The sequence below is a fragment of the Rhodotorula toruloides genome (genome assembly GCF_000320785.1).
Source record: "Rhodotorula toruloides NP11 unplaced genomic scaffold Scaffold1, whole genome shotgun sequence".
NCBI classification, from domain to species: Eukaryota; Fungi; Basidiomycota; class Microbotryomycetes; order Sporidiobolales; family Sporidiobolaceae; genus Rhodotorula; species Rhodotorula toruloides.
The window spans coordinates 416,903-439,169 of record NW_015622961.1 but is presented as its reverse complement, the minus strand read 5'-3'; the positions used below and the strand labels follow the sequence as shown (position 1 = coordinate 439,169).

The window sequence follows — 22,267 nt, the reverse complement described above, 5'->3', positions numbered from 1 at the left end:
GAATGGAAAAGCTTCCCAGCTAGGCCTCGTCACCGCTGAGCATAACAAAGTCGTCTTCACTGTGGTCAGACGAGTCGTCCGAGTCGCTCGAGTCGGTCTCGGTCTCGTCGCTGCTGTCCTCATCGCTCGAGCCGTCGTCGTCCGAGACGTAGACAGCCTCGCTACCCGCACGCGAGACGGTCCTCGTGGGGCGAACGGACTCAAAGTCGCTGCCATCGTCGAGGCCGCTGCGAGACGAGGGTGCGAGGTGGGAGGGGACCGAGAAGCCGGACGAGGAGGGAGGGGCGGTGACCGAGGGCGTGGTGACGGCAGCCTCGCTAGGCGGGAACGACGCAGCCTTGCCGTGCGCATTGAGCGAGGGGGCGACGAAGGACGAGGTAAGCGAAGACCCGGTCGCCGTGCCATCCTTGACGACATCGCCCTCCGACTCGACGGTGATGTCGATCCAGAGGCGGTCCGAGAAGGGCGTGCCACCGGGCAAGGCGACGCGCCAGAAGTCCATGAAGCGGCCGTTCTCCTCGGGCGCCTTGCACTCGACCTGGAGCTCGACGATCTCGCCCGGCTGAGCGGCGGGAATCTCGAAGGACGACGGCTTGTCGCCGTTGCCCGAGAAGTACTTGCCCGAGAAGCCGCCGACGTGAACGAGGTGGCAGCCGGCGGGCCAGCCTTGGCTGCCAGCGCGGACGGCCCAAACCTTGTGGAACTCGGATCCGGCGGGGACAACCGAGCCGTCGAGAAGCGTAATGTCGCTGACGAAGGTGGCGCGAGGCACGGCCTCTTCCGTCTTCTTCTCGACTTGCAGCTCCTCCTCTACGTTCGAATCTTCCTCCTCCTCGTGCTCCTCGACATCGTCGGGAATCTGCTCAGCCTCGTCGACTTCCTGCTCCGCGGCACGGACAAGGTGCTCGACCTCGTACGGGCCCTGTGACTTGCTGTCCTTCGGAGGCTCGTCCGCAAGCTTGACCGGCAGGCGGATCTCGGAGGGAAGGTGGCGCTGCTGCTCGACGGGGAGAGTCGAAACGTCGACATCAACGACGAGCGTCTTGTCGCCGCCAGGTCCGTCGACGAGCGTCGCGTTGCTCAGCGAAGGGGCGTTCGAGCTCGTCGAGGCGGTGTCCGGCGACGAAGATGCCTGAGGCAGCTGGACGCCGAGCGACTTGAGGAGGGCGGCGACGGGACCGGACGAGAGCGTCGCGGCAGCGGCAGCCTGCGCGAGCTGCTCTGCGTCTCCGAGCCTCTCCTGCACGCGCTTCTTCGCGTCGGCGAGGAGCTGGGCACTGCTGGTCGTGCGTGGAAGAGGCGAGCGGATCTTGAGGAGCGGGTGGTCGCGCGGGTGAAGGGGGTTTGGGAGCGCCTCGCACACCGAGCAGAGGTCGTAGTCCGGGCACGACGGGTGCATGCATTTGTAGCGAATGCCGACGACCGGGTTCCTCTGGCAGCCGTCGCAGACGATGTTGTGGTGGCGGACGAACGACTCCTTCGAGCGGACAATTTTGCAGTCGGACGGGTCGTTGATGCGGACAAAATTGTGCTGAGGGTGGATCTCGGCAGCGTTGTTGTGGCAGTCGGCGTCGAGGTCGTAGTCGGGGCACTCGAGGCCTGCGATTCGCGGGAGGATCAGTATCGACGAGTGGCCAGATCAGGGAGACTGCCCAGCTCACACTTGTAACGGACGCCGACAATCGGGAACTGGCACGAGTCGCAGTTGGCAGGGTGCTTCGCCGGCTTCTTCTCCTCGACGATCGAAGCTTCGGGGCGAGCTGCAGCACCGCGAGTCGACTCGACGGCAGCATCTCCGGGGCGAGCGATTTCGGCGAAGGCGTGAAGCGAGGGGTGGAACGAGAAGCGCGAGTCGATGCAGTCGGTGCAGAGGTCGTAGTTCGAGCACGACGTGCATTTGAAGCGAGACCCGATGACCGTGCGCCTGCGAGGGGGATTGGATGAGCTCGGTATTCAAGACTGAGTAGGAGAAAGGGCATACATGCAGCGATCGCAGAAGACGTGCGTATGAACGGGACGTTGTTCCTGCGCGGCGGGCTCGGCAGGCTGCTCGGTGATAGGCTGCACCTCAGATTCGACTGCGGCATCATTCTCCGGCTCCTCGATGGTGTCGGTCGACGGCGGACGAAGCTCGAAAGGCGTCACTTGGTCGCCGAAGGTGTCGGCGAGGTGAGCGTTCAAGTCGTGGACGAACTTGTCGAGCAGCGTCTTGACGCCGGCCCACGACTGAGTCTCGTCGGCCTTCGTCGAAATCGGCGAGTTGACAGTCTCGGTCGTCGTCTGCGATGATGCAGCGGCGACAGGTTCTGCGACCTTGTACGCAGGAGCGTAGCCGGACTTCTCCTCGACCTCGACCTGCTCCGCCTTGGCCTGCACCTCCTTCTCGACAGCGGCCTTCTTCTGCGTCTTCAAAGCCTTGGCGAGCGCCTTGGCCTTGTGCTTGGCCTCCCTTACGGCCGCCTTCTCAGCGAGCCTCTCGGCCTCGAGTTGCTGAGCGCTCACGACGTTGAAGACGAGCACGATGCGCTTCTTCTCGTCGATCATGAAGTCGTCGGCGTGCGTGTCGAGCGGCTCGCAGACGTGCTTGACGAAAGAGGAGAAGGTGTCGAGTGCGACAGAGGGGTTGCCGACGCGGTCGCGGACGTAGAGGTTGACGTCTTCCTTGCGGAGACCGAAGCTCTGGCTCGCGCGGTCGTACAGGCCCTGTGTGAGCGAGAGCAAATCAGCACGACGAGATTGACGCGGCTGGACGTGACCGCAACCCACGTTATAGACCTGAAGGAGCGCGATCTCGCCCGAGTAGCCGTAGCGGCGGGACGTGGGGGTCGGACCACCGTCGTAGAGGAGCTTGAAGACGTAGGAGCGGTCGGGCATGGTGGTCTGGTCGCGAGTGGGTAGTCAGACGACTCTGTCAATCGAGGCGAGAGGGAGTCAGCGGGCGTGGCAACAGCACGCTAGGGTGGGCGGCTCGCTCGGACGACGGAACGCACTTTGTAGTGTCTGTGCAAGCAGTCTCAAGCGGCCTCGAGTGGCTGGGCGAGCAGGGACGGTGCAACTGATGAGAATCGGGAGGGGAGGCGTAAGCGGGTTCGGAGGGCGTGCAGAGGGACTGGCGCTAGTCGGGAGGGGTGGCGGCGACACGAAGAGGCTCAGTAAGACCTGGTGCGAGCACTGGGACGACCCCTGTGAGCGAGGCGTGGCAAGCAAGCGAAGAGAGCGGCTTGCAGGAGGTGGGGTGACTCGAATACAAAGTCGATGTAACGAACTGAATACAAAGTCTATTAGGCACAGCAAATAAGCTACAGCATCTATGAGGGAACAACGGAGCGACGTCTAGTCTTTGTGGATCTCGACACCCTTGCCAGCGCCACTGCGAGCGAGGGAGAAAGAGGCGAGGTCAGTTTCATCCGTTCAGACGAGCCTGTTGAGCCAATGTCGAGTCCTGCCCAGGTCAATAAGAGAGAGGAAAAGACGCACAGGGCGTTCTTGATGAGGGAGTAGAGGTAGAACTGGGACGAGACGAGACCGGCCGTCATAAGCTGCGAAGGTCAAGGGCGAGGTCAGCATCGTCCTCCTCTGCTTCCTTATGCAACTCGTCTTCGCAAGGAGAGGGAACGCACCATCCTCGGACCGAGTCCAGCGAACAAGCCGATCGGTCCTGCCTCCTTGGCGAGGACGATAAGCTTTGAGGCGGCGGAGCCTTTGCCGCCGTGCCCCTTGTTGATTTGGCTGCGCGCAGTGACGAACAGTCAGCCAAGGTCACGGAAGACAGGCAAGGTGAGCGCACCTGAGAAGCGTGTCGGCAGGTTGAGAGAGGATAGCAGCGGCGAAACCCTGTCAAACAAACGCAACGAGCACCTCGATCAGTCTCTTCGGTTTCCAGAGAGCTAGAGGAGAGGGAACACACCGCAGTGATACCGCAACCGAGCGTGATGGTCGTCTGTTCGCCGGTCGTCAAGCTCGCGCGCTTCTCGGGCGAGAGTCGGCGGTAGACCGCCTCGTGCGCGAGCTCGTTGACGAGGAACTGACCGACGGCGTCTGCAGACAGTACTGGTCAATCCCGGGCGGTGCTTACAAGTAAGAGCCGGCTCACAAGGGATCTGCTTCGCCAAAATCGGCACGAAACCCGCGTACAATTCCCTGACTCCTCCCTCACTCGCCATCCGCTTGAAGCCCGTCGCAAGGTTTGTCGCGTACTTGCGGTCAGAGACGAGGCGGATACGAACTGCTTCGAGCGGGGTGAGGAGGATGTCGGCGAAGAACTCGGCGATCCTGTTTTGCCAGCTCCTGCGTCAGTTTCTCTTTGCAATCTGAAGGTAAGAGGGCGAACGCACGCAGCTCCTCCAAGATAGATAGCCGTGCGATTCCGCACCGCGTTCTCGTAGCTCCCGCTCGCCTCGGCCAACTCCTTCTTGAAAAAGTCGTACAGGGCAAACTTGGCGCCTCCCTGGAAGAAGTATCCGACAGCCGTCGAGCCGAAACCTGTTGCGAAGCCGCGGACGCCTTCTCTGTTTCGGCGAGATGGAGAGCGAGGAAGGGAAGAAGGAATGGGTGAAAGATTCAGCTCGCCGACACGGTGGTAGTCCATGGAAGGCGCCGCAACGTACTCTGCTGCAATGTGCTGAGCCGTGCCAACCATTCCCAGCTTCTTGAGCTGCGGTTCGAGCTGTTTGACGAGGCGCAAGGTCAGCCTTCTTCGCTTTGACCGTTCAATATCGAGACCACCAGGCTGGTAGCGCTTCTACGTACCTGCATCCTTGTCTTGACGACATCTGCACAGCGAAAGAGGGACGCAGTCAGCCTCGAGCGGCTCAACCCTTTCTCACGCGCCCGTCCTCGGCATCCTCACAACCCAACGAACGACGCACCTATGGGGACCATGCCACCGTGACTGAGCAGACAACATGCTGCTCCGGAAGCGAAGAACTTGGCGTAGCTGTGCGAAGCGAGCAGGCGACGTTATCAGGCCGAGGACGAGGAGGATGTGGGGAGGTGTGAGGGCAAGGCGTACTCGAGGCCTGTGAGCGTCGGGATCTCTGCGATGTGCGACATGATAGCTTTTGAGGGTAACAGCGAGCAGTAGCAAGTCAACAAGCGAGCGAAAGAAGTCGAGGCGAGTGAGGCTCGGACTTCGCGGCGAGAGCGTCATCGTGCGCGGGCCGACGGACGGCGGCACTCGACCAAGTCGCTCGGCTGAACAGAGACGACTTCCTTACGACAGATTAGACGTGTACAAACAAGAGAGAAGAGGGGGGCGGCTCCTCGGGCTGACAGTCGTCAAGTTGAACCCTCGCAATGACCGTATCGCGCACTCTTCCACGCCAGTCCACGCCCCTCACGCCTTCTTCTTCCCCTGATCCCTCTCCTGCTGCGCCCGCTGCTTCCTGTACTCGGCGACCGCGACGCCCGTCCTGCGCTGGAGGTCCTTGTACAGCGCCGGGCGGTAGCCGAGGAAGAAGAGGACTTCGAGCCAGACGAAGAAGACGGCGAGGACGAGCGACTGGAGGAGCGAGTCGAGCAGTGCGGGGGCGCGGCCTTCAAACTGGGTGGCGCGAGACGGAGTCAGCGGAGAGCTCGTGCGGGAATGGGAGAGTCGGGAGGAGACGCACCTTGCCATGCCCGACGAACTGCGCGATCCAGCTTCCGACAAATGCGTAGCCAGCCAACTTCATCGCTTCGTCGTGGTGCGTCGAGTAGAGAACGTTGGAGAGATGGCCCATTGTGAGCAAGATGGGCGCGTAGAGGAGCTGCGGGAAGGGGAGACGCCGTCAGCTTCCGGCCTGCTTCGGCCGTCTGCACGTGGAGAAGAGCGCACCCCTGCCACCGGCTCGAGCGAGATGAAGTAAACAGCGTTTCCGGCGACCCAGAGGAACGGGAAGGTCAAGTCGAGGTGGAAGTGGTGGCCGAGGATGTCGAGCGGCACGGTCGCGAAGCTCTTGCTCGCTCCTGGGATGCCATGGGTGAGGATGAGCGCCGTGAAGAGGATGGTTGGGACGCAGGCGACGTGGATGAGGACGTTCGTGAGGTTGGTGTGGTAGGATGCCTGTCGCAGGAGAGTTTGCGCCGGTCAGCGGTCGCCTCGACTTCCTCTACCGCACTCTGTGCCTGTTCCCGTCTCTCTGCAGCCCCGTCGAGCCCTTCCCAAGCCGTCGTCGCCCTTCGGATGGCGAGGTGGTGCCGGAAAAGCGATGAGGTCGCAATACGCGGTGGCAGCAGATGGGAGGGCAGGCTGAGCTCACGTAGAAGACAAACTGCTCCTTCAAGTCGAACAGGCGGGATCGCGCCATCCTTTGAGCAGGTTGAGCGGGGCAAAGTGAGCGGGCGGAGACGAACCGACGAATCTCTCCTTCTACCGCAACAGCATGCTACGAACACGAGCTACCGCGCTGCTGAGACCCGCTGTGGCTCAGAAGGCTCTTATAGCACCGCCTGGGCTGGCCGTGCGGGCTGCCTCACGCTTCGCTCGCTCTCGACGAACTCCCGCCGTTCCTCATCATCGTTCGGCACAACCGCCCTCGCAACTCGCGCCGACTGCCAGCCATGCATTCGAAGCTGCAAGCGAAGGGACGCAGACGACTGCGCCAGTCCCGCTCGAAGCCGCCTCCTCTATCGCCCAGATCCCCGTCCATGTTCCTCACGACTCCGACGGCGTCCTCGACCGGGCGACAGGCTCATGGGCAGAGCACACGCGCACTCTCCTGTCCCAGCCCGCCATCGTCGTCGTCCGGCAAATCGAGCTGCTGAATGTCTTCGTCGGCTTCGAGCAGGCGAACCGATACCAGCTCCTCTCGCCAGAGGGACACCTCCTTGGCTACCTCTTAGAGGAGGAGACGTCGATCGCCGGGACGATGAGCCGACAGCTCTTGCGGAATCACCGGCCGTTCAAGGCGGTCGTCATCTCGCCAGACGGACAAGTCCTCCTTCGCATCCACCGTCCCTTTGCCTGGATCAACTCTCGCATCTATGTCTCCACCCCGACGTCTGGCGCGACGACTGCGCAAGATGCCAAAGAGGAGATGCAGCGGCTCGAAGCGCCTGGCACCTCGTCCTCTCCGGCTTCGACAGCGCTCACAACTCGCCCGAACGAGCAGGAGTACCAGGACGACGGCGAGATCATCGGCGAGACGCAGCAAGAGTGGCACATCTACCGCCGACGGTATAACCACTTCGTCCAGCGCGGCGACGAGATGGTCCAGTTTGCCAAGACGGACGCGGGCTTTCTTGCATGGGACTTTTCGGTGCGGGACGAGGAGGGAAAGGTGGTGGGATCGATCAACCGGTGCGTAAGCCATCTCTACAAGCTACTGCACTTCAGCTGATCTCTTGTTCACGCTCAGAAACTTTGCCGGCTTCGCTCGCGAGCTCTTCACCGACACCGGCCACTACGTGATCCGTTTCGAGGGCGTCATCGATGAACTCAACCCGCGCCTTGAACCTCCTGCGCCGTCCGGCATGCTTCCTTCGCCCGGATCCTCCGCTCCTTCGACAGCCCTCACTCCTTCTTCCGCCGACCGCTCCACCTCTTCCGCCGAGGCTCCTCCCTCTCTTCCGCTCGATCATCGCGCAGTCCTCCTTGCAACCGCAGTTAGTGCGTCACGACTCTCCACATACTCCCTCCGACCTCGCTGACGCTTCGTGCGCTCGCAGCCGCCGACATCGACTACTTCAGCCGACAGCGCGGCGGCCTGATGGGCGGCGGCGGCATGTTCATGCCGATCCCGATCCCAATGGGCGGTATGGGCGGCGCCGCAGCAGGCGAAGCGGGCGAAGTCGCCGCTGGAGCGGAAGAAGCGAGCGGAGCGGCTGTCCCTCAGGCTGGACGGATACCTGGTGCGGACGGGGAGGGACCGCTTCCCTCTACTGAATTTGAGGAGGACGAGTTTGCTGTGCGAAATAGGCCAGAGGGTGTGCCAAGAGGCGAAGATGGAGTCGTATCGGGCGGTGGAGCGGGACAGGGATGGGGTCAGGAGGAAGAGGTGATGCGGGATCCGTGGGCGACCGAGGCACCGCAGGAAGAGGGGACATGGACTTGGGGAGATCTCTGGGGAGACGAAAATGGCGGCGGTGCAGGTGGTGGTGGAGGAGGAGGAGATTGGGGAGGAGACGGGGATTGGTGATGTCGTTGCGGGTCTCACTCTGCCTGTACATGCTTGTTGTAACCCGCGCAACTCCTCTCATTCCCCGGTGTGCAGCTCAGAGGAAAGATGGTATCGCATTTCTTGGATGGCAGAGGAGGAGTCTACGAAGCCGACCCCCAGGATGTACGGTACAAGGGCGCGCATTTGGCGGACTGGAGTGCGAGCATCCGTCAGACTCCTACTTCTGCGTCGTGCCGTCGGAGTGCACGACCTCTTGTCTCCACCGCTGTATCTTTGCCGTCCTTTGACGGTCCTTGCAGGCGAGCGACCCGAAGACGCCCGCCACGTCTTGGAGCGGGACCTCTGTAGCCGGGTACATCGACATGTAGACTATCGGCGGGAGAGGAGGCAGGGGAGGCGAGCCCGGTGGAGATAGGGGCTGCGAAAGAGGATCAAGTCAGCGCTCGCGGTTGGAGAAGGTCACAACGGCGTACTATCGAAGCCAGCAGAGTCTTCAGCGAGTCGAAACTCATTCCGTTCGCAAAGAGCACGTCGGCCAGATGGATAGACTTGTCGAGGTCGCCAAGGCGGGTTGCAAGCCGTCTGTCGCCGGCTAACGCACACAGGCACGCTTCCTGCTGGGCGAACGAGTGCTGCTTGCCTTCAATGTCAGCGGGAAAGGACGATCGCAAGCCTGGCGGAGGTACACGCACGGACGGGTCTGTCGCACCCGCGGCAGGAGAGCTCGCCGGTTCGTTTGCGGGTTCATGTGGTGCGGCAGGGTCATCGCCATTGGTCACAAGACAGCCAGACACTGCGAGTCGTTCATGTCAGTCTCATCGGAGGCGGCTCGCATCGAAATTGTGCACCTTCGAACCAGTGCCCTTGACAGTCAGGAGGACACGTCTTCGCAGGTGCTACCTTGGCAGAGGTTGCGGGCGCTGTTGATTGCGTATGCGTTGCGCTGCAGTCAAGCTTTTTGGCCAGCGTGCTCTTGGCGAGAGGCGGCATGAAGACGGGGCTCTTGCGAAGAGTGCCGCTGGCGGTCCGGCTGCCTTGCTGCTTTGTGCCGCGCCGGCTGACGGAGGAGAATGCAGTAGGGTTTTGATGGCTGATAGTCGAGGTCGCTGTCGGCTGGCGCTGCACGGCCTGCGTTTGGCGGGAAGCCTTGAGTGAACCGACTACATAGCCAGCCTTGCGCACAGCAGCAGCGTGTCCTTGCTGATTCAGCCACTGCCCCTGCCGGACAAGGTATGCAGCGGACGAGAGGAAGCCCAGGTCGTGAAAAGTGATGGCAGAGTTGAGGCAAACGACCTGCGGGTACTCGGTGTCAACCGGCGTCGAACAAGAGCTGCAAAGCCTAGAATCCACGCACCATGCTTTCGCTGCGGAGGGCGTAGCTCTCGGCCATCAGCGCGACGTATGTCCGCTCTCGCAAGCGAGCCTTGCGCCCGCTCGCGTCGAGAAGGCCGACAAGATCAAAGCATGGCTGTCCCCCGTAGTACCAGTCGCACGCCCTCTCCCTTCCAGTGCCGGGGATCAAGTCGTCGTCTCGAGCGAGAGGAAGGAGGACAGTAGAGAGACGAGTTCCGGGAGCGAAAGGTCCGCTCCAATCTTCGATGACCGAGTCTTCCGAGGGAAAGGGTTGCAGGCGGTGGAGGGGATAAATAGTAACGATCGGTCTCGCTGGACCGTCGAGCCAGAAGGACGCGAGCACGCCTGTAACACTCTGCGGCGGTTTCTGTTTGAGCGCACGGCGGATCGGGCTGAGCCTGTCCTGGTTTGGAGGGACGTCGAAGCGGACGACACGGCCGACCTTGTCGCGCAGCGTGTCTGCCCGTACGGAATCGCCCCATAGCGGCGTCGGAGACATGTGAGAAGGGGTGGTTGAGCGATGGGTGAGGGGGCCAAGGAGACGGTGGAGCAAACGAGAAGCACTTGGGCCGGGCTCGTAGCAGCGATAGAAGCTTGTTCAGCCAGTCAGCAGCGTATCCAGCGACTTTGGGGTGAGTGGCCTGCGTGGAAGGAGCGTTTCCTCTCCTTGCCTCCTGCACCAACCTCGCTTTGCACAACTTCCGCTTTGCTGGACGTTGAGCGACTTTACACGCCGACGCACGAGCTACAGCACGCTTGCGACCCGCCAAACCGCCCATCCGAGCGCCATCGCCCTTGCAAGAATCGCCTGCAACTTTGTGTGCGTTTCCCCTCTCTCGTGACGGATCAGGGGCGTGCGCGACGGGACAGACAGGAGTCGGAAGATGCAGAATAACACTCATAAGCTTTAGGAAGTGCCGTCTGATCTGCTGGAGGACATCCAGGGCGGACACCCTCGAAGTGCTCCGCCCGTCTCTCTGGCAAAGATGGAAACGAGGTTCTCTGACGGCCCAGGAGAAGGAGGCAGTGCTTGTCGCGCGTGCACACGCAGTCCCAGCAGTTGCTCGCGGTGCAGACTCCGAGGACGTCGTGCTGACGCTCTTCTAGCTCGTCTCCCGCAGGCTACACATGTCTGTTCGGCCCGCTCGCAGCGCCCATGCAATGTACACTGTCTCTGCTATCGATCGAACTGTCCGGGCTGTCCCCAGAGCGAGTTGCGAGAGCTGCTTCGAAAGCTTTGCGAGATTCGAGCGCACGCTCGCTTCGTCCACCTGCACCCGTTCGCTCCGGTCCTTGCTGCAGGAGCTCCTTGTCAGCTCAAGCAACCACGACGTTCCTCTTTCTCGCCGTCCAGCGCAAAGGACCCGCCGTCACCCGCTCTTTCGTCCGCCCCTTCTCCTCCTCACTCGGTCCGCAAGCATCCCGTCGTCGCTTAGCAGCAATGGCTCCCAAGAGTGCGTGTAGTCTCGATAGCTCTCCAGGAGGATTTTCCGGGCAACAGGCGGCCCAGGGAGGGCTTGTGAGGGACAGCGAGCTGACCTACTTCGCTTCCCTGGGTGCACCGCTTTCGTTCGCCGTCGTCCGCCATGTGCAGAGGCTGTCGTCGAGAAGAAGGCCTTGCTCGGCAGGCCCAGTAACAACCTGGCTGTCGGCGTCGTTGGCATGCCCAATGTCGGCAAGAGTTCGCTCTTCAACATCATGTCCCGATGCGGTGCGTTCAACCAGCGTTCGTTCGCTTGAGAGTGCACAGCTAACCCGTCTTATCGCTCCACAGACCTCGGAAAGGTTGCCAACTTCCCCTAGTGCGCCCCGGTCGCTTGACTCGTCCTTCGACACCGCTCATCTTTCTTTCTCCCTCTCCAGCGCCACCATTGAGCCTGAAGAGGCTCGTGTTTCGGTTCCCGACGGTGAGTAGCAGCTGGAGATGGCACCAATTGTCACCGGATCCCGCAGGATTGACCTCGCCCTCCCACAGAGCGCTTCGACTGGCTGTGCGAGCTGTACAAGCCTGCGTCCAAGGTCCCCGCTTTCCTCACCTGTGTCGACATCGCCGGTCTCACCAAGGGCGCGTCGACCGGTGCTGGTCTCGGAAACAACTTCTTGGCGAACGTCCGGGCGGTTGACGGTATCTTCCAGGTTGTCCGTGAGTCTGCGTGGGTTCCTGCTCGTCATGTTGAGCTCGTACCGATTCTGCTTGCGCGACAGGTGCATTTGACGACGCCGACGTTATCCACGTTGAGGGAGACGTCGACCCCATCCGTGACATGGAGATCATTTCGCAGGAGCTCAGGTTCGTCAGGAGATGCGGCTCGAGTCGTTCGCAGTGGCTGACCGGTCGACTGCAGGCTCAAGGACGCCGAGTGGGTCGAGAAGAAGCAGGACGCGCTGAAAAAGTCGCTCCGCGGCGCGACTGGTACGGCCAACCTCCGCGACAAGGCGATGAAGGAGGAGCTTGTGCGCCGCGTTCGACCTTCCTCTCTCTCTGGGATTTAACCAACGCTCCTTGTTCTGCAGGACACCGTCACCAAGGTTCTCGAGCTGTTGCAGTCTGGCCGCGACGTCCGCAAGGGCACCTGGTCGAACAAGGAGGCGAGTTCCCGCTTTCGCTGCGATGTGTTCGCCCCGCTGACGCTTGAGCACGCAGATTGACGTCATCAACGACCTCCTGCTCCTCACCGCCAAGCCCGTTACCTACCTCGTCAACCTCTCCGAGCGCGACTACATCCGCAAGAAGAACAAGTGGCTCCCGAAGATCAAGGCCTGGATCGACGAGAACGCGCCCGGCGACATCCTCATCCCCTTCTCGGTCGCCCTCGAGGAGCGCCTCGCGATCGAGTTTGCCGACGACGAGGCGGGCCTCAAGGCGGAGCTCGAGAAGCTCGGCACGCAGAGCCAGATCGGCAAGATCATGAAGACCGGGTACCAGAGTCTGTCGGTGGGTCCTTTCCTGTCCCTTTCGCGGTGGGAAGCGGCGAAACTGACCTTCATGTCGCCGCAGCTCATCCACTACTTCACCTGCGGTCCCGACGAGGTTCGCGCGTGGACGATCCGCAAGGACACGCCTGCGCCGAAGGCCGCTGGTGTCATTCAGTGCGTCTGATTATACTTTATTTGTGGTGAGACTTGATACGGCGGAGGCTGACCTTTCCCTTCTCCTTCGCCTCCTCCACCTTGCCCTCTCCTTCCTCTCACTCCGCAGCACCGACTTCGAGAAGACATTCGTTTGCGGTGAGATTATGAACTACAACGACCTCAAGGAGCTTGGATCAGAGTCGGCAGTCAAGGCGGTGCGTTTTCCTCGCCTCTTTCCCCTTCCCGTCCTCCCGCTGACTCCCTCCGACTTCTGGCGACCTCTAGGCCGGCAAGCAGCAGCAGAAGGGCAAAGGATACGAAATCTGCGACGGTGACATATGTTACTGGAAATGTGGCGCGTAAGCGGCCGCCGTCGTTGTCGGGAGGTTCACGGTCTCCACCGGTTCGTCCGGATCCCCTTCCGCCCCGCCACGCGCGGCCATCCCATGCAATACACCCTGTGCAGCATCAAACACAGTGTTGCGTTCACGAGAACGACGGTAGCGAGGCGCTGTACCCAACTTTTTCCTCCTGCTCGTCGTCGCTCCGCCTCGTTGCTTCTCGGCTTTCGCTTCAGCTCGGGTTTCGAGTGCAGTCGGAACTGTACATTCTCTTTCGTCGCTCGGCGAGGCGGCAGGGTTGGGAAAGATCCAGCTTCGCCTCCTCACTCACTCCTGCTTCCCTTGCTCTGCAATCCTTTTCTCGCTTTCTCTGACTCGCGCGAGTCTCCGCTCAGCAACCTCACTCAAACGTCGTTCACGACCCGCAGACGGCTCAACTAGTGTACATGGCAAAGCGGAATGAATCTGCACCTTCACCTCCTCCTCCCTTCCCTCTCCCCAAACTTCCGCCCTCTCGTCGCAAGCGCTCCGCCGCCTGCTCAGCGCCATCTTAGCGGTCAACCTCGCCTGTTGCGAACATGCAGAGCGTCAGCGAATGTACAGGACGACGAGCGAAGAAGGGGCAGGGGAAGCGACGGATTGCGCCACAAACAGCGGAACAGGCCGTCCGCATCGCTGTGAACAACCTGAGGCGCAACTTACCGAACACAAGGTCCATCGTGCCGATGATTGCTGTTCCCAGGCGAGAAGAGTGGTCAGCGGAGGCCAAAACTCGCACTGACGTCTCGAGAGGGCTCTTGCAACTCTCTGACGTGGAATAGGGCCTCACCAACGACGTCGGGCAAGAAATGACCCCTAGACATGAAGTCGGCACCTGCAGGGCGATCCCAGGAGGTCAGGAGAGGTTTCGGGAGGAAGGAAAAGCGGTTTCGAGGCGAAAAACGCCCAAAACGAGGTCTTACCGGCCAAATGAGCGAATCCTGGTGCCCGGATCTTGCACCTGTACGGCCTGTTGGTCCCGTCGGATACCAGGTACACCCCCATCTCGCCCTTGGGCGCCTCGATGGGAGCGTAGGTCTCGCCGGGGGGAACCGAGTATCCCTCCGAGAACAGCTTGAAGTGGTGGATGAGGCTGCGTTCGGGAGATGCGTAGAGGTATATTGATGGCCGGAGAAGGGTGGACGAAGGCGCAAACGCGAGTTGGGCGAGAAAAGGGGAGGAGGAGGAGGTGAGGGAAAGTCGTCGAATGGGGCGGTGCGGGGGGAACGACGGGGGGCAGACGAACGTTGAAAGAGAGACAAAAGCGTAACAAAGAACGTCAGCCACGCCGGAGAGGCCGAGAGACGAGGAGACGCCGGGACACGCACGACTCCATCGACTCCTTCATCGACGCGCGCGGCGGCGGCACGATCTTGTGGTCGTCGACCTTGATCTGGCCAGGCGGCATCTTGTCGAGGCACTGGTTGATGATGCGGAGCGACTGGCGGAATTCCTCGATGCGGCAGAGGTAGCGGTCGTAGCAGTCGCCGTTCTTGCCGACGGGGACGTCAAACTCGACCTTGTCGTACGCGTCGTACGGCTGGACCTTGCGGATGTCCCACGGGATGCCCGAGCCGCGGAGCATGACGCCGGAGAACGAGTAGTCGAGGGCCTGCTGCGCCGTGACGGGACCGACGCCGATCGTGCGCTGCTTCCAGATGCGGTTGCCGGTGAGGACCTCCTCGACCTCGTCGACGCGCTGGGAGAACGCCGTCGCCCACTTGTAGATGTCCTCGAGGAGGCCGTGGGGGAGATCGTACGCGACACCGCCGGGGCGAACGTAGGCGGCGTGAAGTCGAGCTCCGGAGACCCGCTCATAGAATTCCATGAGCTTCTCCCGCTCTTCGAAGCCCCAGAGGAACGGTGTGAGGGCACCGACGTCTGAGGGTATTCGAAAAGCGGGAGAAGCCCAGGGAAAGCGCACAGGAGAGAGTCAGCTCCCAAACGCGCGCTAACCGCGAAAGACGCTGAACGCACCCATGGCGTGCGTGAGGACGGCCATCAAGTGGTTGAGGATGCGGGTGATCTCGCCGAAGAGGGTGCGGATCCACTTGGCGCGCTCGGGAACCTCTGCAAGGTCAGAAGTCAGTCAGTACGGGTTCCGCAAGATCGCGAGGGAAGGGCAGCGCGAACCGATGTTGAGAAGGGTCTCGACGGCACGCGAGTAGCAGAGCTCGTTCGTCATCATCGAAACGTAGTCGAGGCGGTCAAAGTAGGGGAGGGCTTGGGTGTAGTTTTTGAACTCGATGAGCTTCTCGGTACCGCGGTGGAGAAGGCCGATGTGCGGATCGGCGCGGAGGACCTCTTCGCCATTGAGTTCGAGAATGAGACGCAAGACGCCGTGCGCTGCCGGGTGTTGCGGGCCCTACGAGCGAGATGCGATTTCCGTCAGTCCCGCTCCGACACGCCGCGAAGCTCGAAGAATGGAAGACTCACGAAGTTGAGAGTGAAGGCTCGGACTGGAGACGCACAGCAGCCAGGTTAGCGCTGCGATACTCGTTGACCCTCCTCATCGGGGTCGACGATAGAGATCCGCGAAACCACCCAGAGCCCGTCTCAAGGAGATCCAAACGCACAGCTACCACTCTTGTCATCACGCTCCTTCAAAATCTCGGCCGCAGTCTGGTTGTGGACGTCCTCGACGAAGGTCTGGTGGCGCCGGGGGGAGGGGGTCGCCTCCGTCGCGAGAGTGCGGCTGGCGATGCGCGCGCTGGGCTGCGCAAAGGTGCGCAAGCGAGGCAAAGCACTCCTCAGCATGGTCAAGCCTGTCTGTGTCGAGGCGAGTGCGGACGGCGAGAGGAGGAGGAGGATCGGGGACGGCTCTCCTCCTGCCATTGCACTCGCCATCGCTCTGGATGGTCTGAAGGGCTCGCTTCCAAGAGACAGGACTCTCAAGGACGCGACTGTCTCGACAGCGCCTGACTGCAACGCCCGCCAGACGCCGACTCCCTCGCCTCGCCCTCCTCGACCTGTCACTCATTTCCTCCGCCACACAACGACCTGGGCAAGCTGCGGCCAGGCTACAAGTTGATTAGGGGACGGGAAGATGGCATTGCACGCTGGAGCGAGCCCGTTGGAAGATGTTGCGTAGATGGGAGGGTCCGCATTAGACCTGGATTACAACTTGGCCATTACAACCTCGCTCTCGCTTCCACCGCACCTGTTGGGCGGTCTGACTGGCTTGGTTGGCCTACCGTGGCACGAGGAGTGCACTGCCATGAAAGCGAGCCTGCTTGAGCATGTGGAGAGCTTCCTTCGCGTGCTCTTCGCGTCCGTCCCGTTCGCTTTCCGCCTCTCTCCCTTATCCCGCACCCGCTCCCGCTCGTTTGCACAGCTATTCTGCCGCAAATAGCCCGCTGAACTACCGTCGAGCTACCCTCACCGCCGCGCAACTTCCCCTGCCCCGTCTCGTCGCCTTCCACTCCCCACATCGCCAGCACGCGAGATGCGCTCTCTCTCGCTCGCCTGCGCGCTTGCGGTCGCCGCAACTGGTGCACTCGCAGCATCGTCGACTCCCTGCGTCCTTCAGGGCGCGAGCATCGGCAAGTTTGACCTGCGCGGGTTAAGGACGAAGAAGCGTGAGTCTTGCGTGCTTCCGCCTGCCATTCTGGTAGCTAAACCGGTGTACTCGTGCAGAGGACTATGTCGCGACGAACCCGGATGGCGGCGCAATCAGCCTGAACTTCTGCGGCGCAGGTTCGTCTACCTTGTCTCCGACTGTTCGCGGCTCCTCCCAACTGACAGCTTACTCTACAGTGTCGGATCAGGCTTCACCTGCAGAGGGTACGAATGAATGCAGTGGACTTGTGCTCGGAAGGCTGATGCACCGCGCCCACAGCTGCGCAAGGTTACGGAGCGTACATCGAGGACACTCGCGGCGGTATCTCCCTTGGGTGAGTACAGTCCGTCCCACAAAATCACAGCAAGCTCACCAAAACGTCCACAGCGAGTACTCGACGACCCCCGCGTACCACAACGGCCAGCTCTCGCTCACGTACAAGAACGGCGCCGCATGCCCCAACTCGAATGCTCGCCGCTCGTCGCTCATCTATCTCCAGTGCGACCAGTCGTGGACTTCTGGCAACAAGCTCGACCTGATCGACTCGGTCGATGATTGCGTGTACTTGTGCGTCCCCGCAGCTTGTCCAGCGTACACGAGTTCGAAGTTGACGACTTAATGCGCGCAGCTTCACGATGAAGACGCCTTACGCGTGCTCGCAGTCCGGCGGTTTCTTCAGCGCTATCTGGGGTGCGATCGTCTTGTGAGTACCGCCTCATGCTTACCTATCCAGGTTCTCTCGAACTGATGTTCCTCGCGCAGCCTGTTCTGGATCGGCGTCGTTGTCGGAGGCGCCTTCTTCGTCTACACTCGCTTCTTCGCTAAGCGCGGCGGGCAGACGCTCGGCGGCTCGAGCGGCGGAGGAGCAGGCGAGGCTGTCTCGTTCGTCAAGGACATGATCATCATCGGTGGTGTCGTAAGTTTGCCCCGTGTCGCCCATTGACGTTCTTGAGTGCTCATACTGACGCTTAACGTTGGCAGTGGCTCATCGACGCCGCCCAGAACGTCTTCAACGCCGTCCGGTCCCGCCGTTCGCGCGCCTCGACCGACTACAACTACAACTACCAGCCCGCTCCCGCCTCCCCGCAGCACCGCCAGCAGTCCTCCGGCCAGCCTGACTACTCCTCGTCGGCATGGCAGGCTCCCGCTCGTTCGGGACCGAACCCGCCCGCTCCGCCTGCGAAGAGTCCCCCTCCTCAGGCTCACAACCCCCTCGCGGGCGGTGGAAGCTTGTTGGAGGATGACGAGGACGACGAGGATGAGGAGGCGAAGTTGGCGATGCCTGGAACGCGTGGGGCGAACGGGAGGAACGGAGACTTGGTTTAGCGGAAGTTCGGGAGGGGGGAAAGGCTGTGCTAGCATCTCGGTTCTTCGGTGGTCGTTCGACTCTAGAGTATACCTGCAGTGCATGCTGTTCAGAGGCAGTCGTTCAAGCGATATGCACGACGTCTGCCATTGTTCGCCGCGACGTCGCTCGTTCCGCTTCCGCTGTCCGCCTCACCCGCTCGCTTCGCCCCGTGCTGCCTTCGACGGACGCGAGTGCTCCTCTGCTTGACACTCGCAACGTTCTTGGTCTTAGCAGCGGTCTTCTCCTCGCCCTCCGACTTCATCAATTCTCCGGCGCTTTGCCCTCTTCCTCACAACCTCGACGCGACTCAGGACAGACACGCCGCGTGGGAGGACGTTTTACGTTATCCGGAAGGGGCAGAGCGCGCGCAGCTAGCCTACGGTGCGCTTCTCCCCGTTCTCTCGCCCGCCCCACCTCCTTCCTGTCCTGGGCCCGTCCGCACGCGACTTGTCCTGAGCTGACTTCTCGCTTGTCCAGAGTCAAGGCAACATGTCGTCCTACTTCCGCGACCCACTGCCAGGCGTACCCTCCGCGCACCGTGCGCCGAACCCTCCCTCCCTCGAGCCGCTTCGCTATCTTCCCCCGTCCCAAGGCCACCGCCAACACCTCGCCTCCCCTTCCCAACCTTACTTCCAGCACTACCCTTCCGACGACGCGCACTACACGCACTACCAGCCTCCACGAGCGCAGAGAACCGACTTCTCTTCCTCGCCCCCACATCGCCCTTCTGAGGAAAGAGATCCGCAGGGCATCACTTGCTCGTCCTGCAAGTCGTGGGTCTCTCTCGACGAGCTGGGAGGACATGTCTGCCAGACGCGACGGGCGCAGGGGGACTTGCGGATCGAGGTGAACGAGGCCCGCGGGAAAGACGGTTCGGCATCTTCGTCTGCCGCCTACGGACGGCCTTTACCAGGTCAAACTGTCGCTGGTTGACAGCACAGAAGTCCAAACTAACGCAACTTCCGTGCAGGCTACCTGGACCGGTCCCCGCCCGACACGCCCGGCACACCCAGCTCGCAACCCATCTCTTCGCCCGCTTCGACTGCCGCCTCTTCCATCCCCTCCCCAAGCGGCACTCGTCTTCCCTTCTTCGAGAAGTACCAGAAACTCGTCGACTCTTCGTCGCCCGGCATGGCGGGCGTCGGCGCTTACTCTCGCTCTCCGAATCTCTCGCCTCGTCTGGGCGCTCCGTCCCTCCCACACGCTCCTCTGCGATCTCCTACCTCTCCGCTTCCGACTTCGACCTCAGCACCGAACCTCAGCGTACCAACCCTCGACCGGCAGAACAGCTTTCCGGCGCCCTCCTTGCGGCAGCGACCTCCCGAACCTTCGCGGTCTCTCGAGCCCTCATATCTCTCAGCGAGTCCTCCGCAATCTCGCAATGTCTTCCCCACGCCGCGTCTGGGGGATCGCTCGCCCAGCCTCAAGCCGTCACGCTCGACTCCGGCAGACCTTTCCACCTACACCTCGCAACCACCGACTCGCCCGTCGCCGCGTCTCAACGATCCCGTCGCCGACCTTGATGCATGTCTCGAGGACCTGCGGATCATGGCGAAGGGCGAGGACGACGACGGCGGAGCGCAGGAAATGCTCGACGACTTCATCAACGGTCGCAAGACGGACAGCATCGGCTACTCGGATGAGCGCGGTGCACAAACTGCTTCTGTGCCTATCGAAAGGACGGCGAAGGAGCAATGCACGCTTTGTACGCGCCATCTTTCGCATTCCGACGTCGATGTCCGCCGCACCAGCAACAGGCAACCTCTCTGCCGCGCCTGCTACGTCGAGCGCTTCCTACCAAAGTGCCGCAAATGCGAGAACCCGATCGAGGGCGGCGCGGTGACCAGCTCGGACGGCAAGATTGTCGGCAAGTACCACCGCGACTGCTTTAATTGCTTCGACTGCGCGGCCCCATTCCCCGACGGCGAATTCTACGTCTAGTAAGTCGATGTCCGCCTTGCTCCTACGCGTTATGCTGACACTTGTCTGCTCCTAAAGCGACGGCAAGCCTTACTGCCAGCTCCACTATCACGCCCTGAACGGATCCTTGTGCGCCAATGCCGGCTGCGGCAAGCCTATCGAGGGCTCCTGCGTCAGCCTCGTCGGCGAAGAGAACGGAGGCGGCGGTCGTTGTGCGTTCAGCTCCTGCTCGACTCGCTACCAACGATCTGTTGACATTCGCTCGCGCAGACCACCCCCACTGCTTCAACTGCTCGACCTGTCACAGCCCGTTACTGGAACACCACTTTGTCGTCGATCGACGTCCTTTCTGCGAGGCGCACGCGGTTCGAAGGCGTCCGCAGAAGGCTGGAACGGCGAGCGAGCGGGAGGAGCGGGCGAAGAAGCGGCAGACCATAATCACACGGCGGTAGACGGCGACTTATACCCTCGGACTCCAGCTGTAGATTCCCTTTCTCTCTTTATACCATCACAGACACTCGGACGGAAGTTAGGAATAGCACGGTCATCTAATCGGTCTAATGGTAGTCCTCTAGCGCATCACGACGACAGAGGCTGCCTGCGCCTCACCCGCATGTCGAATCTTGCGCCCTCAGCCGGCTGGAAGGCGCCCATGCCAACTGCGAAGGGATTCCTTCGAGTCAGTCGTGACGCGCGACGGAGGACCAATCGAACGCACCTCGCCCATCCGCCCGCCTTGGTAGAAGCGCCGGCGCTTCATTGCCCACTACTTCGACGCGGCGGACCGAGTCGCCGTCATTCGAAGGCGTGACGAGCTCAACCTCGAAAGTCGAAAAGAGGAGCGAGATGAACGCCTTCAGTTCGGCACCAGCGATATGCTCGCCTTCGCACTGCACGGTCGCATGCATGTCAGCCTGAACGGTACGGACTGCGAGTGGGGAGACGCACCCGCGAAACGCCGCCGCCAAAGCCGTACACGCTTCGTGCCAAGTTCGCGCTCCCGCCAAGGAAGCGTCGCCCATTCCATGCCTTCGCAGTCCCGTTCCAGAACGAGTCATCAAGATGGTGCGGTCGCGGCGCGCTCAGGACGCGAGTGCCAGCGGGCACGACCGTCTGGCCGTACTTGCCATGCGCCGGGATAACGAAGTCTTCCTCGACGATGCGGGCACTGAAGATCGAGGTGCCGACTCGGAGCGTCTCGGTGATGCAAGAGGTGAGGAGAGGGAACGATTGGCCGAGATGGGAAAAGGTAGACTGTTCGGTTGTTGGGGCTTGCAGGGAAGAGTCGATCTCGTCGAGGAGGTCGCGCCTGATGTCGCTTGGCGCTTGGAGAAGGAAGAGAAGGAGCTGGACGCCCATGAAGGGTGCGTTGGCCATGCTCGCCCACATGTCGGCAACCATGATCTGCGCAGATGGCGATTAGCAAAATTCCAGCGTAGAGACGGAGAAGTGGACTCACCTTTGCTGCTTCTCGCTCGCCAAGGTTGTGATCCGTGGCGAACTCTGCCATATCGCGCACGATGCCCGCATCGAGTCCATGGAAGCCGTCACGGATCCATCTCTGGAACGTCGAGGTAAGCACCTCGAAACCTTCGCGACCTTTCTTGACGTCGGGAATCTTCTCGAGCAAGGCGGGCGGCACCATACCGCTCGCAACGATTGGGAAGGATTTGTCGAAGGCGTTGAAGGCGTCGTACAGCTCCTGCTTGTTGACGTGGTCTTGCCGAAGGAACTCCTTGCCGAAGAAACCGGCAAGCGTGGCGTCGTAGAAGGTCTCGACCGTCCACTTGATCAAGTCGACCGTGACTTCGCCCTGCGGCGCCTTGTCGACTTTGGAAGCGAGCTCGTCGAGACAGACTCGAAGAATATCGACGATCCGAATGAGAGACTCGGCCAAGTTTGCCTTGGACATGCCGCGCGCGTGGATGGGGAACAGGTGGCCGTCCATGATGTACTCGTCCTTCCAGTAGGGGGCGGCACCGAATACCGTATGCTGCATCTCCCGGCGAATCGGGTACTGCGGGTTCAGGAGTCAGCGACCTCGCCCCGACAAGCTAGTCTGACTGATCAGCTCGACGCACAAAGTTCAGAATTCGCCTCGGGGCTGCGTATACGCTTCGAATGCCCTCGATGGACAGCACGAACGTCGTCTTCATCGGCCAAGGGATGTAGACAGCTGCCCCGTAGTCCCGCTTGAGGCCCTGAAGAAACGCATCCTCGTCTGCGCCGAGGCTGTACACCGCTAGCAGCCCACGGACGAAAGGAGGGAGGAAGAACGGGCCGTAGGTGGGGAGGGTTGAGGAGAAGGAGGAGCGGCGAAGCAACAGTTGCGCAACAGCGAGCGTCGCGACCGCGGCCAGTAGCGCCGGTAGCCACCCTTCGAGCTCCACCATGGCCGGCGAGGTCGTTGTATTTGAACAGCAGAGGGCAGAGAGGAGAGGTGAGTGCGGTTCCGAGGCGCGGGAGGACGGTCAAGCCGGCGAAAGGCTACTGGCTGCAATTCGCAGGACTTGTCTTACTCGCCCTCGTCGTACGA

General features: G+C 61.6%; 10 protein-coding genes across 10 annotated transcripts; 4 read left to right on the top strand and 6 right to left on the bottom strand.

Annotated features, from left to right (window-relative positions):
- Positions 1-19: 19 nt before the first annotated feature.
- RHTO_00173 (zinc finger, ZZ-type protein) lies at positions 20-2,874 on the bottom strand (the record flags this gene model as incomplete). Its single annotated transcript, XM_016413857.1, has 4 exons — positions 20-1,599; positions 1,662-1,924; positions 1,982-2,703; positions 2,767-2,874. The coding sequence occupies 4 exons, from the start codon at positions 2,872-2,874 to the stop codon at positions 20-22; spliced, it is 2,673 nt and encodes an 890-aa protein (XP_016276864.1).
- Positions 2,875-3,333: 459 nt separating this feature from the next.
- RHTO_00172 (mitochondrial phosphate carrier protein) lies at positions 3,334-5,052 on the bottom strand (the record flags this gene model as incomplete). The annotated part of the gene is made up of 11 exons (XM_016413856.1): positions 3,334-3,370; positions 3,478-3,539; positions 3,621-3,729; positions 3,788-3,834; positions 3,908-4,038; positions 4,094-4,272; positions 4,335-4,508; positions 4,608-4,666; positions 4,750-4,772; positions 4,869-4,936; positions 5,012-5,052. 11 exons carry the CDS (start codon positions 5,050-5,052, stop codon positions 3,334-3,336), a joined length of 930 nt encoding a protein of 309 aa, XP_016276863.1.
- A 283-nt stretch (positions 5,053-5,335) lies between these two features.
- On the bottom strand, positions 5,336-6,287 carry RHTO_00171 (DUF962 domain protein; the record flags this gene model as incomplete). The annotated part of the gene is made up of 4 exons (XM_016413855.1): positions 5,336-5,542; positions 5,610-5,747; positions 5,816-6,043; positions 6,240-6,287. 4 exons carry the CDS (start codon positions 6,285-6,287, stop codon positions 5,336-5,338), a joined length of 621 nt encoding a protein of 206 aa, XP_016276862.1.
- A 75-nt stretch (positions 6,288-6,362) lies between these two features.
- Positions 6,363-8,117, top strand: RHTO_00170 (scramblase family protein; the record flags this gene model as incomplete). The annotated part of the gene is made up of 3 exons (XM_016413854.1): positions 6,363-7,279; positions 7,338-7,588; positions 7,648-8,117. 3 exons carry the CDS (start codon positions 6,363-6,365, stop codon positions 8,115-8,117), a joined length of 1,638 nt encoding a protein of 545 aa, XP_016276861.1.
- Positions 8,118-8,316: 199 nt separating this feature from the next.
- Positions 8,317-9,951, bottom strand: RHTO_00169 (uncharacterized protein; the record flags this gene model as incomplete). Its single annotated transcript, XM_016413853.1, has 5 exons — positions 8,317-8,517; positions 8,573-8,731; positions 8,792-8,892; positions 8,948-9,392; positions 9,454-9,951. 5 exons carry the CDS (start codon positions 9,949-9,951, stop codon positions 8,317-8,319), a joined length of 1,404 nt encoding a protein of 467 aa, XP_016276860.1.
- A 657-nt stretch (positions 9,952-10,608) lies between these two features.
- Positions 10,609-12,887, top strand: RHTO_00168 (GTP binding protein; the record flags this gene model as incomplete). The annotated part of the gene is made up of 12 exons (XM_016413852.1): positions 10,609-10,906; positions 11,047-11,163; positions 11,227-11,254; positions 11,316-11,359; positions 11,428-11,595; positions 11,658-11,742; positions 11,798-11,906; positions 11,967-12,041; positions 12,097-12,387; positions 12,451-12,542; positions 12,652-12,739; positions 12,810-12,887. 12 exons carry the CDS (start codon positions 10,609-10,611, stop codon positions 12,885-12,887), a joined length of 1,473 nt encoding a protein of 490 aa, XP_016276859.1.
- Positions 12,888-13,415: 528 nt separating this feature from the next.
- On the bottom strand, positions 13,416-15,751 carry RHTO_00167 (NADH dehydrogenase (ubiquinone) Fe-S protein 2; the record flags this gene model as incomplete). The annotated part of the gene is made up of 9 exons (XM_016413851.1): positions 13,416-13,432; positions 13,568-13,597; positions 13,695-13,739; positions 13,828-13,997; positions 14,233-14,785; positions 14,882-14,974; positions 15,038-15,269; positions 15,341-15,363; positions 15,481-15,751. 9 exons carry the CDS (start codon positions 15,749-15,751, stop codon positions 13,416-13,418), a joined length of 1,434 nt encoding a protein of 477 aa, XP_016276858.1.
- A 598-nt stretch (positions 15,752-16,349) lies between these two features.
- RHTO_00166 (cation-dependent mannose-6-phosphate receptor) lies at positions 16,350-17,789 on the top strand (the record flags this gene model as incomplete). Its single annotated transcript, XM_016413850.1, has 8 exons — positions 16,350-16,482; positions 16,541-16,600; positions 16,661-16,687; positions 16,743-16,797; positions 16,851-17,030; positions 17,092-17,166; positions 17,226-17,379; positions 17,445-17,789. 8 exons carry the CDS (start codon positions 16,350-16,352, stop codon positions 17,787-17,789), a joined length of 1,029 nt encoding a protein of 342 aa, XP_016276857.1.
- A 511-nt stretch (positions 17,790-18,300) lies between these two features.
- RHTO_00165 (zinc finger, LIM-type protein) lies at positions 18,301-20,183 on the top strand (the record flags this gene model as incomplete). The annotated part of the gene is made up of 4 exons (XM_016413849.1): positions 18,301-18,724; positions 18,782-19,751; positions 19,810-19,943; positions 20,002-20,183. 4 exons carry the CDS (start codon positions 18,301-18,303, stop codon positions 20,181-20,183), a joined length of 1,710 nt encoding a protein of 569 aa, XP_016276856.1.
- A 127-nt stretch (positions 20,184-20,310) lies between these two features.
- RHTO_00164 (cytochrome P450, family 8, subfamily B (sterol 12-alpha-hydroxylase)) lies at positions 20,311-22,124 on the bottom strand (the record flags this gene model as incomplete). The annotated part of the gene is made up of 5 exons (XM_016413848.1): positions 20,311-20,390; positions 20,450-20,621; positions 20,680-21,135; positions 21,191-21,748; positions 21,813-22,124. The coding sequence occupies 5 exons, from the start codon at positions 22,122-22,124 to the stop codon at positions 20,311-20,313; spliced, it is 1,578 nt and encodes a 525-aa protein (XP_016276855.1).
- Between the last annotated feature and the right edge of the window lie 143 nt (positions 22,125-22,267).